Raw genomic sequence first — 13702 nt, forward strand, 5'->3', positions numbered from 1 at the left:
GCTTATCTGCCAGCTATCCTTGAACTTGGAACACGACACTGTGACAGCAGAATATCTCCTTGCGCACAAGGCAGTTCTCACCAGCATGAAGGACTGCCGACAAACAAAGAAGTTGCCACAACGCCAACATCACACTCGTCAAAGAACTAGGCGGCCATGTTCACTGAAGCAACCTAGGTTCAGAGCTTTGATCTTCTCAACCTCATGACAAAACAACCTATCCGATGGGTTGACAACAAGAGATAGGCCATAGCTTCGAGCCTAAAATCAGGCGCATACTTGTCCATGAACAAAAGACCTTAATACATTGTCCGCTTCAACGGCCTGCCTGCCGACCAAGCCACCAAATCATCCACCTGCTGCTCGTAAAACCCATTAATGCTTCTCTCCTCGACGTAGGCAACGTGCGGTGTAACCAGCACCTGGCTCTTCCCATTCGTGCCCCAATCCGGCCTCCGCCACTCGCTATCGCCCGGCAACGGCTCCAGATCAAACACATCCAACGCGGCGCCTCTAATCTTGCCAGCCTCGAGAATGTTGAGCAGGTCCCTCTCCACCACCAACGGCCCCCGCGAGGTGTTGACGAAGAAGGACGACGGCTTCATCCTGGACAAGTCTGCCTCCGTGACCAAGCCCCTTGACCGGTCGGACAGAACCAAATGGACACTCACCACGTCCGCCGCGCTGAACAGCTCCTCGCGGCTGACGGCTTTGAAGGTCTTTTCGCCGTTGGCCTGTTCGACGGGCAAGCCCTGCTCCTTGACCTGGGCATCCGCCGCCTCCTGAGTCAGGTTGGTGCTCCACGCGATAATCTTCATGCCGAAGGCGAGATTCATGATGCGCGCCACCGCACCGCCTAGGCGGCCTAGACCAAGGAGGCCGAGCGTTTTGCCGGATACGCCGGTGACGGCGTCTGTTTGCCAGGCGCCGGCCTTGACGGCCGCGTCATTCTTCGCAATGTTTCTAGTAACGCTGAGAATCATGGCGATGACGTGCTCGGTGGTGCTGTCTACCGGCCCGGCCTGGGTATCCGTGGCGGCGGTGACGGGTATGCCGCGCTTTTGCGCAGCATCCATGTCAATAGCCTTGTTGCGGCGGCCGCAGCTCAGGATGAGTTTGAGGTTGGGAAGGCGGTTTATGAGATCGGCTGGGAGGGGTGTGCGTTCCCGCATCGTGGCTGGAATGGTGAGCTACGAGCTGATTATTTCCGAGTGTCGCGTCTGAGGGGAGAGGGAGCTCACAAATGACATCAAACGGCTCCAGTCTTTTAACAATTTCATCTTTGACAGTTTGCGGCGTATTTGGATGATTGTAAGGAAGGAGGGTATCCGGGATATAAGTAACGGCAAAGTTGGCGTCGAGCTTGTCGAAGTGAGGGGGTGCGAAGCTCTGGTAGTCGTCGAGCACAGCTACGTTTGTGGCCATGTTGGCCAGTCGGTTAAAAAGAATACCAACTTTTTGCAATTCGACACAATTCAAAGTGGGCGATGTTCCTGTCCTTGTCACCTTGATATAATAGTTCGTGATTGATAAGCAAAGGTAATAATAGTTCCTGAGGCTTCGGGTGATTGCGCCATGTCCGGAAGTGCACACTGTGTGATACTGGCCAAGTCGCACCGTGTAACCCAATAGTTGCTTACACGGAGGTGATTGTTTTCACGTCCGTGTATTTCAACATTGAAGATGAATTATTGTAGCATTAAGCGATCAGTATATATTTTTTCGGCGCTTCATGTATCCTGGTGCGCCCCCTTGCCTGCGGTTGTTGGACCAGCATCTCCATCCAACAAAGTCCAATTTTAAATCTTACTCGGCCTCGAACCACCGTCCAACCTGATGACAGTGCCATTAAGCATAACATTCTCAATCGAGTGCTTCACCAGCCCTGCAAACTCCTCCGGCTGCCCCGACCTCTTGGGGAATTCAAATGTGGCCTCCAGCGACTTCCTCACCTTCCCGCTCATCATGCTAGTCATTCTCGTCTCAAACAGCGAGGGCGCAATCGTCACGACGCGAATACCGAAGCGCGCAAGATCTCGCGCCATGGGCAAGGTCATGGCGGCAACGGCGCCCTTGCTGGCCGAGTATGAGATCTGACCCTTTTGGCCGTCGAAGGCGGCGGAACTGGCCACCATGATGACAATGCCGCGCTCTCCGTCCGGTCCCTCCTCTGTTTTGGCGATTTCAGCCACGCCCTGGCGGACAAGGTCCAGAGTCCCGCGCAGGTTGACGCCCAGGACGAAGTCGACGTCGTCAAGGCTGAAGGCGGCGCCATCTCGATCAAGGATCTTCAATAAGTCAGGGCTTTCGTTTCTCAGCTTGTCGGCCTTGAGTTCTTTTCAACATACCGTGGCCGGAGTCGAGACTCCCGCAGCAGGTATGACACCTCCAATCGGCTTGTTTGAAGCCTTGGCCCACTCGGCTGTGCCTTGAACAGCCTTTGTGATACTCTCCGTGTTCAAAACATCGCACACGAAGAATTTGGCAGATGACCCAACTTCTTTGACAAGTTCATGGCCATCTTCATTCATGTCAAGGATGGCAACATTGGCGCCGTTCTTGATGAGTTCAAGAGCGCATGCTTTGCCCAGGCCGGAGGCTCTGCAGGTCATGTCAGTAAACATGTGAAAGGTCGTGGCAACGGGGTGGCTGCATACCCTCCGGAAATGAGAAACGTGCGGTTTTCAATCTTCATAGTGAAAGGATGCTGCTCGAATCTAGGGTCGGACGCATGAAATTCTCTTGAAACTGAAAGTGAATGAGGAAATGGATGTGCTCGGTTTGTGGTCACTGGTCACCAGGTTGAGGAACCTCGGCTGAGAAGCTTCCTTGTAGCCACGCAGTAAGCCATTGCCCCGTAAATTGCCTATTTAGGTCAGCTATCTCAATGTACAAAGCATGAAGGCAGTATCCGCCTCGGTTTGTGGCGATGTTTAGAGTACGGCTTCATGGCATGATAGCTTCTTCATTTGCGTACGTGTTCCATAACGAAAAATACAGGAAGCCAAATTATTGTTATTGCCGCGGGTATCGAAAGCAGCGTACCACAATATTTGCCCGTTTGTGCCACTTTTCAAAGGTTACTCAAAGGAAGGGTAAATGTGTATCTTCCCCTTTGAGCACACATGCAAGGGTTGGAAAACTTTTGTTGTTTTATTCATGTATCTTGTTTCTTGCCTTATGAACATGAAATTTATGTGTAGCTCCGGGCCTAAGATCTCGTCGATCAAACGCATATGTGACAACTCGAGGGCTCACTCTACCGGCCAATATGCTTAGTCATCTTCACCGACGTCGCGTCATGCGCTGCCACGAGATGCGCATCATGTCATGTTCATCTCACGTCGCTAATCAATCCACACTCCTCAGCCACCAGCATCTTTTTGCTCGCCGCTGGTCGAGATTTTCAACATCAATCACCCATGCGCATTCAACTCAACTTGCAACTGAATCGCTCAGGCTGTATGCACACTGTTGCCCACTATGGCGAGGCCACGAGGTTCCTCTGGTGCCAGTGACGAGAGCACGGGTACGTCCCACGATCAGGTACGCTTGCGAGGCCTCGGAATGTGCGGAATAGCTTGTTGTGGCGCTGACGACGGATGCAGGAGCTAGGGAGCATGTATGATTATCTAGCCAAGATTATACTTCTTGGACCCAGTGGCACGGGAAAGTAAGTAGGCTTTGGACTTGCAAAGTATATGCCTCGGACCTTATGGGAGCTCCGCTTACCGGCTTGCGACAGATCCTGCCTATTGCATCGCTTCGTCAAAAACGAGTGGCGCGTTTTGTCGTCACAAACAATCGGTGTCGAGTTCGCGAGCAAGATTATCAAGGTCGGAACGGGAGCGCGGAGGAAGCGAATCAAGCTCCAAGTACGAGGATAACTCTCCCCAAATCCTGCCTTGTCTGCCAGTGTGCACTCTAACCAACTTCACTCAGCTATGGGATACTGCCGGCACGGAAAGGTTTCGATCGGTTTCAAGATCATATTACCGCGGAGCGGCTGGTGCCATCTTGGTCTATGACATTACATCACATGCATCCTTCCGGGGTATTCAACCATTTCTCAACGATGCGCGGGCGCTTGCATCACCAAATTTGAGTCTGATGCTTGTTGGGAACAAACTTGACCTTACTTCTGAGTCGTTGATCGATACAAGCTTGCCACCGCCAACACCCAGCAGTGTTGGTTCGACCTCTACAATAACGGCCGGTGGTGCGAGTTCACTCTCAATATCTACCACGAGCACAACCGGAACAATCACGGGAAGGGACTACGGCGGCTCCATCGGCGCTGGTACGCAGCAACGAGCAACGATTGCGCCTGACGGACGAGAAATCAGCACCTCGGAAGCAACCCGATGGGCGAGCACTGCTGGGATCCCTGTAGTCACAGAGGTCAGTGCGTTGAATGGAGAGGGCGTAGAAGAAGTGTTTGCCCGCCTCGCGCGAATGATATTAACCAAGATCGAGCTGGGGGACATCGACCCCGACGATCCCATGAGCGGCATACAATACGGCGATGGTGGTGGCTGGAACACGGCCAGTGACGGCGGCAGTATTAAGAGCTCCATGACCGGTGCCACAATCGACGACAACATAAGCGGCCTACGACGTCGCAAGCGGGGGAGGAACAGGAATCAGAACTGGGGGTTAAGGGAGTGGGAGGAAGTGTTTACGCTAAGCAGTCGTAATCGAAGAGGTGGAGGATGCTGCTGATCGGAGAGACGTATGTGCGGTCGACTGTGGGAGAAGCAAGAAATACCTGGCTAGTCAAGCCATTTGGCAAGTATTCGTTTTCGAGTCACCGATCATGCATGTTGCTGTGTGCCATTCCATTTGTTACGTTCAGCGTTGCCGGCGTTGGGGAGAATAGATGTCTCGAGGAGAGACACTGCTGGAAGAAAGCAGCTGAGGGGCGGTTTTTGTTTCTCTTTTCCTGGACTGAAGACACCCTTATTGTCCTCGTCCTGATTTTGTTCGCCTTGGCATACTTTACCCCTTACCTATGACATCCTATGAGCACATAATAATGGACCGAGCCATTCGCTACGGGTTTTGCAGTATATGTATTACTCAACATTTCTGTATTCCAAATCCTTTACAAACAAATACCATCTCGGTGTATTCTGCACGGGGCAGGCCTGTCTTTGCATGTGTCACGTCTCCATCAAACGCATAGAGCCACGGGACGGCGGCGGGGCAGTTGGTGGATCGGGGCGTAGAGCTGGCGGCATCATGAATTCCCGTCTAGGGTCAGTCCAACTCATCGCGCCGGATATATGAAGGACAACACTGGGTGACGAAGCATCTGGTGTCACGATGGAAGGGACACGCTTATAAGAATATCATGGTGTTGTGCGCAATCGGCATCACTGTCGATACTTGCATGCCATTTGTCTTGGCTCAAGTCGTGAACCAATTTCTCGGATGCTCCTTCCCCAACTGCCATACCAGAGCTACCTGCCCCTCACTGCCCCTCCAGTGTCACCCGCCAAGCGGTCAACTTCTCAAGCGCAATCTCTCTAGGTGAAATATCTCATAGAGTTGGTTCTGGCAAAACCCAACTCTAATTTTTTCCCCTCATCAGCCTCTTTATGTCTATCGTCGCCAACCGCAGTCTATCTATTTGAACAGGGGTCGCAAATATCCTCAAAATGCTTACGCGAACTATTATTCCCATTAACCAGAATTGGCAGTTCAAACAAGCCGAGAAGGATGATGCTTCCTACCTGGCCGTGTCTCAATTTCCCACACACATTCATCTTGATCTTCTCCACCATAAACTCATTCCAGATCCTTATATTGGCCAGAACGAGAACGAAGTTCAGTGGATAGGCGAAACGGCCTGGACATACAAAACAATCTTCTCTTCACCAGGGACCAATGGCAGGGCAAAGGCCGTACTTGCCTTCGATGGGCTTGACACTTTTGCCACAGTGGTCCTGAACGGCAAGATAATACTAGAAGCTGACAACATGTTTGTTTCTGAAAGGGTTGATGTCAGCGATGTATTGAGAAAGACTGGTGATAACGAGCTGGTCATTACGTTTGACGCTGCGTACCTTCGTGGCTGGAAGGAGATTGAGAAGCATCCGGATCACAAGTGGGGTTGCTGGAATGGGGATATTTCTCGTCTTGGTGTAAGGAAATCCCAGTACCATTGGGTAAGTCGGATTATTCACATGACATAGCCCAAGGCCACAGAGTGCTAATATCTTGCAGGGCTGGGATTGGGGTCCCGAACTAATGACCTGTGGTCCCTGGCGACCGATTCACTTGGAATTGTACGAATCTCGCCTGGCCGACTTGCATGCTGAAATTGATGTTGAATCTTCTCTCAAGAGCGCCAGAGTAGTGGCCCATGCTATAGTTGAGGGTACCGCATCGCATGTCCGCTTTAACATATCTTTCGGCAATAAGAGTGTCTCGTCCGAGACAGTTCGCATCAAGGACGGCGAGGCTGTGGCTACATTCAAGGTCCAGAACCCGGAGCTCTGGTATCCAATTCGATACGGCAGCCAGCCACTCTACACTATTAAGTCGACGTTACTAGACGAAAGTGCCGAACTGGACTCTTCGTCCAAGAGGATCGGTCTGCGCAAAGTTGAGCTAATCCAGCGGCCTCTCCTTGACCAACCGGGAACGACTTTCTTCTTTCAAGTGAACAACATTCCTATTTTTTGTGGAGGCAGTAACTGGATTCCTGCAGACAATTTCATACCTCGTATATCCAAGGAACGATACTACGATTGGGTCAAGATGGTCGCGAATGGCAACCAGTTCATGCTGCGTGTATGGGGCGGGGGCATCTATGAAGAAGAACCTCTTTATGATGCTTGTGATGAGCTTGGTATCTTGGTCTGGCAAGACTTCATGTTTGGCTGTGGAAACTACCCAGCGCATACTAGCTTCCTGAAATCAGTCGAGCGAGAAGCTCGTCAAAATGTCAAGAGACTGCGCCACCATCCTTCAATAGTTATTTGGGCTGGCAACAATGAAGATTATCAGTATGCTGAGAGTGAAAAGCTTGGCTATGATCCAAAGGATGAATATCCCGACAATTGGCTACATAGCAATTTCCCTGCGCGATATATTTACGAAAAAGTCCTACCAGACATATGCAGGGAATTGATTCCAAGCACTTACTATCATCCAGGGAGTCCTTGGGGTGGTAAAAACACCACCGATCCAACGATGGGGGATATTCATCAGTGGAACGTCTGGCATGGCTCACAGGAGAAGTACCAAAACTTTGACAAGCTCGTTGGTCGATTCGTTTCCGAATTCGGAATGGAGGCATTCCCATCCATTAAGACTATCGAATCGTACCTACCCAAGGGTAAGAATGACCCTGAACGATTTGCTCAGTCTGCTACCGTCGACTTCCATAACAAGGCTGCTGGCCATGAGCGCCGCCTCGCCTTGTACTTGGTGGAGAATATTCGCTACGCCCCCGATCCTTTGGAATACTATATATACTGCACGCAGTTGATGCAAGCTGAATGCATTGCGTCGGCGTACCGACTATGGAAGCGAGAATGGAGAGGTCCCGGTCGCGAGTACTGCGCCGGCGCTCTCGTGTGGCAAATTAATGATTGTTGGCCAGTGACATCTTGGGCGATTTGCGACTATTATCTGCGCCCAAAACACGCATATTACACGGTCAAACGAGAAATGGCACCCATTTCGGTTGGCATGACACGACGAGAGCACACTCATGCCAAGGACAAGTATACTCGAGTTCACATTGAGAGGGAGATCAAGATTGAGATCTGGGGCTCCAACCTGAATCTGGAAGACTTGACAGCAGACTGTGTCGTAAAGGCTTGGGATGTAGAAACTGGACGTGAAACATACTCACACACTGTCTCTACAAGGCACTTCTTCCCAGCCAATGCTTCAACCGAGATCATCTCGATGAACGTCCCCGTCACCAACAAGAATGTAGGTGAAGAAGGTAGAACTGTGATGGCGGCATATCTATACCAAGAGGGCAAACAAATCGCCCGCTATGTCAACTGGCCAGAGCCACTGAAGTACCTGCACCTTCAAAAGCCAAAGCATCTGAGGGCGCAACTTTGCACGACTAGGGATGCAATTGAACTCAGTGCCGAAGTGCCAGTCAAGGGCGTCGCCGTGGAGTGCGACGACGACAACGTCAAGTTTGATGATAATTTGATCGACATTGTGCCAGGTGAAATTGTGTCTATCGGTGTAAAGGGAGTTATCAAGGACACTAAATTTACGACACAATACTTGAACATGTTGGGCTGAAGGTAAACATGGTTGAAAATCACTAAATCCATAGATTCATGGGTGTGTTAGTTGAAATAAAAAACTTAAAAGCATGGCCAGTATAGCCGATTATGTCAAGATGTTAGACTAGCCACAATGAGGTGCTATTCAACCAGAATGGCGAATACGGGGATGGAATGACAAGATGTGCGGAGTCATTAATCAGCCAAGTCCGTTGGCAGAATTCATAAATAAGCCAACCACTTGGCAGCCACCAAAAAAAGATGGCAATCCCGTAACTATGCAGGCTTGATTGTGAGAAGTGTGTGTGGGAATCGGGGAGATGGTCTGCCGTGGAGGTTGATTAATAATGCCAATTAGAGCACCACGTATAAGTAGTGATTCTAGGTGTGGTTGAATAAATAACTTCACAAAGCACCAGACGCGCGATGGCAAACCCCACGGCTACACCAGAAGTCGCTCGCGGCCAACATCACCATTTCTCGTCTTGGCCTCGCTGCCCGGAATAACACGACTACATCCAAAGTGTCAAGCGCAAACCAAGCTCCCCAACACCATGGCGCCCATCCGCACCGCCATCATTGGTCTGTCCTCGACGGCCGCCACGTCATGGGCGTCAACTGCCCATTTGCCCTCCCTCGTCACGCCCGCCGGCCAGTCCAGATTCCAAATCGTCGCGCTGCTCAACAGCTCCGTGTCGGCCGCCGAATTTGCCATCAAAACGTACGACCTGCCTCCGGGGACGAGGGCGTACGGGTCCCCCGAGGACCTCGCCGCCGACCCGGCCGTCGACTTGGTCATCTGCAGCACCCGCGTGGACAGGCACTACGAGACGGTGCTGCCTAGCGTCCGGGCCGGCAAGGACGTGTACGTGGAGTGGCCTGTTGCCGCGACGGACGCCGACATCAGGAGCCTCGCGGACGAGGCGCGGAGGAGCGGTTCGACGGCGCTGGTCGGGCTGCAGGGGCGATGGGCCGCCCCGGTGCTCAAGCTGAGGGAGCTGTTGGACGCGGGGGCCATTGGCAAGGTGCTGAGCGTGGACGTGAGGGCGTACGGGGGCACCAAGGACAGGGAGACGCTGCCCGTGGGGTTGAAGTATTTTGCGGACAGGGGCGTCGGCGGGAATCCAATCACGATTGGGTTCGGACACGGTGAGTTTTTAACCCTTTTGTTTCTGATGGCCCGGCGTTGCTGACGACGGCAGTGTTTGACTTTGTGCAGTCTGTTGTCGGGGACGTGGTGCCCGAGACTACGGGTTCGCGACTCCAACTGCAGCGGCGGCGGGTTCGGGTTCGTGATCCGGAGAACGGGGAGGTGGTTGAGACGGTGCGGTCGAATGTTCCGGACTTGCTTTACTTGCATGGTACGTACCTTTTCACGTTGCGCGACGGAGCGGGCAGCTGAGATTGTGTAGGTCGCCTGGCGGAGTCTCCTCGAAATGATGCCGATGCCACGCTGGCATTCACGTTTCGTCGTGGGCAGCCGTTTCCGGGGACGCCGTCTCTGGCATGGAGCATCTACGGGGTCGACGGCGAGATCCGGCTGGTTGCGCCGGCTGGCATTTCGCTACAGGCAGATGCTTGCGATGAGTCGGTGACGATCCAGGTGCATGATTTCGACACGGACACGGTGCGAGACGTCGAGTGGGATTGGACAGATGTCGAGAAGCAGGTTCCTGTCCGGGGGAGGTCGGTGCAGAGGGTGCTGTATGCGTATGCGGATTGGAAGCAGGGCAAGAGTGATGGCGCAGGGGCTTGGGTTGGTGTTGACGATGCGGCCGCGAGGACTTCCCAGATTCAGAAGCTATTAGACGGGTTTGAGGGCTGATTGTATCTGAAAGGGTTCATGCAAGGCCGGACAAACTTGACGATGGATGCCGCCACGCGAAGAACACCAAGTGTATACGGTGGTGCTGTATTTGAAATGCAACTTGGATATTATTAGCCAGTGTCCTGATAGTAGTAATCGTCCTGCTCGGGGATTTATACCGACACTGTACGGAGTAATAAGCAACAAGGGTTTGTAAGAGTTCAATGTTGCCGCCAGATTTGACTAAGCCTCCACCACCACCGCCGGACCTCCGGCAAGAAACATGGATCTGACGCATCCACATCGGGACTCGCGGAAGCGGAGTGGATCCCTGGCTAGTGCGTGTACGTGTACTCGGTGGAAGTACTTGGTATACATGCACGTATAAGCCAACGCCTCCCCCTCCAGCCTTATTACATCATACGAAGCCCTTTTTGTCCTTTTGTTTTCCCAAACAAGCCGCTCCCAAGCCCTACCAGCACGGTACAAGAGCGCGTCGACAATGCAAAAGGTCAAGTCGAAATTGCCCTCGTGGGACACCACCAAGACCCAGAGCAAGAAGGGCTTCGACAAGGCATGGGGACTGCTGGATAAGCTCGGGGCGCCGGTCAACCGGTGGACAAACAAGATTGGCAGCGAGGCATTTTGGCCGACGACGCTGGACAAGGAGAGTTACAAGGCGGCCAGGATCCTGAGATCATTCTGCAGTGAGCATCCTTTCGCTCTGTGCATCTTTCCACCCCCCCTTTACTAACGTGAAACGCAGAGGACGGCTTCTACACAGACGACGAACCACCTACCGACCAAGCCGGGCCGAAAAAGGCGCCCAAGGTCATCAAAAAGATTCCCCAAAAAGTCATAGAAAATGCCGTCGGGCTCGCCATATTCACCACGATGCGCACCGGGCTCTGGATCTCTGGGGCTGGTGGTTCTGGCGTGCTGGTCGCCCGTCAAGAAGACGGCACGTGGTCGCCGCCGTCGGGCATCATGCTGCACACGGCCGGGCTGGGATTCCTCGTCGGCGTCGACATCTACGACTGCGTGCTGGTCATCAACAACCGCAAGGCCCTCGAGGCGTTTACCAAGATCCGCGCCACGCTCGGGGGCGAGATCTCGGCCGTCGCCGGGCCCGTGGGAGTCGGCGGCGTCGTCGAAAACGACGGCAAGTGGAAGCAGGCCAACAGGCCCGTCTTCACCTACCTCAAGTCGCGGGGCTTCTACGCGGGCGTCCAGGTCGACGGCACCGTCGTCATTGAGCGCAGCGACGAGAACGCCCGGTTCTACGGGGAGAAGATTGGCGCGGCGGACATCCTGGCGGGCAAGGCGAGGCACCCGCCGCCCGAGATCAAGATGCTCATGGAGACGCTGAGGGCGGCCGAGGGCAAGGCGGACGTGGACGCCGCCATGATGGACGAGCTGGACGAGCAGCTGGCGCCGGGGGATCTCAGCATCCAGGAGCCGGACCCGGACGGGGTCGTGTTTGGCGTCCCGGAGCCCGACGACCCTGACCCGTACGGCGTGCATGCCCTGGAGAGGGAGGGCCTGGAGATACTCGAGGCCGGCACCAGGCAGAGGCCATCGAGCATGCAGTTCGAGTACCACCCCAGCCCTTCCAGCCCTACATATGGCAGGTTCTACCGGAGGAGCATGGACACGGCAGTTGGGGGCGCCACACCCGTGAGTGCTGCGTCGGGGTCTAACTCGCCTTGGGGGCGGGCCGTCGGTGCGTATGCTTCGTCCGACGCCGGGACGCAAACAGATGATGCGGTCATTGTTGCCAGCGTCCGTTCTGAGGACGGCTTTGAGCGGCAAGACGTGCAGCACAAGGATGGCCACGCCGAGCCCGAGCACTTCTACGACGTCACTGACGGCGAGAACGATGTGTTTGTGAACGGGGGGAATCCGTGGAAGACAAACGAGGCGGATAGGGATTCTGGCGTTGCGATAGACGAGAGCGAAAGACTGGAGCTGGCGAGAGAGGCTGACAAGCCTGCGTCAAGGAAGGCAGAAGAAGAAGAGGATCAAGAACAAGCGCTGCAGAACGTACGCCGCGAGCCGCCGCCATTGCCGCCGCGAAAGTTGACGTAGTTTGGGGTTGATGTCTTTTTGTGAGATTTTGTCGGTTGTTGGTGGCTTTTTGCGAAGAAGAAATGGATGCCGTGCAATGCGTATGCTTGGTTGGAAATGTTGTTTTTCGTGTAGGTAAAGGTACACAGTAAAGGCTCTCTATACCGACTTGAAACTCTATACCAAAGGTTCCTGCTTGTTGTGACATGGAAGCTTGGCAGATGCCTTGCAAATGATGATGTTGTTTCCGGTTTACATATGCCGAGCCCTCCTGGCAAAGACGATGCTTGGAGGGTTGATTCTTTCGGCGCAGTGGCGGTATCATCCAGAGGAAGAAAGTATTCCATTACTTTTTCTTCTTCTCAAACGTCCTTGGCTCCCCGTATCACTGTAGTTACGCATGGCGCTCATTCTCACTCAACACCACAGCCCCCTATATGCTTCATTTCAGCCGACAACTGCTCTCGAGAGATGGTAGGTTTTTCATATGTAATTGTGATGGCGTGAGGGCGGAACTCTTCTGCCGGCCTGCAACGAGCTCATATTGGTATCTGGAGAGAGTCGATCCTTCCAGGGCTGTGAATTCAGAAAAACTGCACTAAGCAGGATCGCTGTTCAGAGCCCTGTAAACGGGGCAAATAGTTTTCAAGGGCATATCTGTGCCTGTCGAGGATATATCACACGTGCGCGCAGCAGGCATCACCAGTGGCAATGTCGAAACGAAACTCGTCAAGCGCACTGTTTCGATGGCATCAGTGAGGGTGATGTTGCATTTGTTTGGTTCCTTGGAAAGACTTGAGGTCCAGGCGGGATGCTCGACGCAGGCCAGGCGTTTGTGAACCCTTGTAGCCACAACGGCGGTCCATCTATCAACGGTGGCAAGATGGCGGCATTCAGAGTGACCCAATGGGGCCCCAGTGCTACGGCAATTGATGCCGTCGATAAAAAATTAGCTGACGGCTGGCGCCTCCGAGAAACAGTTTCAATCAGACTGCAATGTGGTGCCCGGTCGTCACGTCGCTTCGCGTCCACTTTTTGTTGTCTGGTCCACGAGTTTATGCCGGCGCCCCACGGCCCCCGGCACTAGAACACTGCTGACTCAGCAACCTAAACTAGACCAAGACATGGACTTGCCATTTCACTGCTCTGGCAGAAAACAATTTTTGCTCTTCTTCACACAGCAAGACATCACCCCCATCACCACTGCCAGCCCTCCACGGCCTCCCTAGGCTCGCATGGGCTCAATACGCGGTGCGTAGATTGGCACCGGTAGGTTGCTCGCTTGCATTTCCTACTTTCTTGCTCGTCTCCGTAGAATCGCAGCACTCCATGGCCAGTCATTCGGTATCGACGAATCTTTCTCGAAAGGCCTTCCCCAAGGAGGGCGTTTTGTGCTCCTTGGATGAAGTAGACTGGCCCGCTGGGCAAATCGTCCATCTGGACGCTTTGTGTACATGCTGCAAGATGGACCGGACCGTCATAGTCCACGCCTGTCTGCCTTTCACCGTCTTCTGCCGGTGGGTTGGCAATGTTTTTTTACATGGGCGTGGCTCCTTGAGTACCG

At 53.5% G+C, this 13702-nt stretch overlaps 6 protein-coding genes across 6 annotated transcripts; 4 read left to right on the plus strand and 2 right to left on the minus strand.

Moving 5' to 3' along the window:
• Positions 1-299: 299 nt before the first annotated feature.
• On the minus strand, positions 300-1425 carry serA_0 (D-3-phosphoglycerate dehydrogenase; the record flags this gene model as incomplete). Its single annotated transcript, XM_014692511.1, has 2 exons — positions 300-1177; positions 1242-1425. The coding sequence occupies 2 exons, from the start codon at positions 1423-1425 to the stop codon at positions 300-302; spliced, it is 1062 nt and encodes a 353-aa protein (XP_014547997.1).
• A 374-nt stretch (positions 1426-1799) lies between these two features.
• Positions 1800-2695, minus strand: scu (3-hydroxyacyl-CoA dehydrogenase type-2; the record flags this gene model as incomplete). The annotated part of the gene is made up of 3 exons (XM_014692510.1): positions 1800-2288; positions 2349-2601; positions 2658-2695. The coding sequence occupies 3 exons, from the start codon at positions 2693-2695 to the stop codon at positions 1800-1802; spliced, it is 780 nt and encodes a 259-aa protein (XP_014547996.1).
• A 788-nt stretch (positions 2696-3483) lies between these two features.
• ypt4 (GTP-binding protein ypt4) lies at positions 3484-4722 on the plus strand (the record flags this gene model as incomplete). Its single annotated transcript, XM_014692509.1, has 4 exons — positions 3484-3546; positions 3609-3673; positions 3746-3875; positions 3943-4722. 4 exons carry the CDS (start codon positions 3484-3486, stop codon positions 4720-4722), a joined length of 1038 nt encoding a protein of 345 aa, XP_014547995.1.
• A 938-nt stretch (positions 4723-5660) lies between these two features.
• Positions 5661-8280, plus strand: G6M90_00g025880 (uncharacterized protein; the record flags this gene model as incomplete). The annotated part of the gene is made up of 2 exons (XM_014692508.1): positions 5661-6170; positions 6229-8280. The coding sequence occupies 2 exons, from the start codon at positions 5661-5663 to the stop codon at positions 8278-8280; spliced, it is 2562 nt and encodes an 853-aa protein (XP_014547994.1).
• Positions 8281-8818: 538 nt separating this feature from the next.
• Positions 8819-10089, plus strand: GAL80_0 (Galactose/lactose metabolism regulatory protein GAL80; the record flags this gene model as incomplete). The annotated part of the gene is made up of 3 exons (XM_014692507.1): positions 8819-9413; positions 9467-9625; positions 9677-10089. The coding sequence occupies 3 exons, from the start codon at positions 8819-8821 to the stop codon at positions 10087-10089; spliced, it is 1167 nt and encodes a 388-aa protein (XP_014547993.1).
• A 484-nt stretch (positions 10090-10573) lies between these two features.
• Positions 10574-12159, plus strand: LSB3 (LAS seventeen-binding protein 3; the record flags this gene model as incomplete). Its single annotated transcript, XM_014692506.1, has 2 exons — positions 10574-10778; positions 10838-12159. 2 exons carry the CDS (start codon positions 10574-10576, stop codon positions 12157-12159), a joined length of 1527 nt encoding a protein of 508 aa, XP_014547992.1.
• Positions 12160-13702: the final 1543 nt, after the last annotated feature.

The sequence above is a fragment of the Metarhizium brunneum genome, chromosome 1 (assembly GCF_013426205.1).
Source record: "Metarhizium brunneum chromosome 1, complete sequence".
NCBI lineage: Eukaryota > Fungi > Ascomycota > Sordariomycetes > Hypocreales > Clavicipitaceae > Metarhizium > Metarhizium brunneum.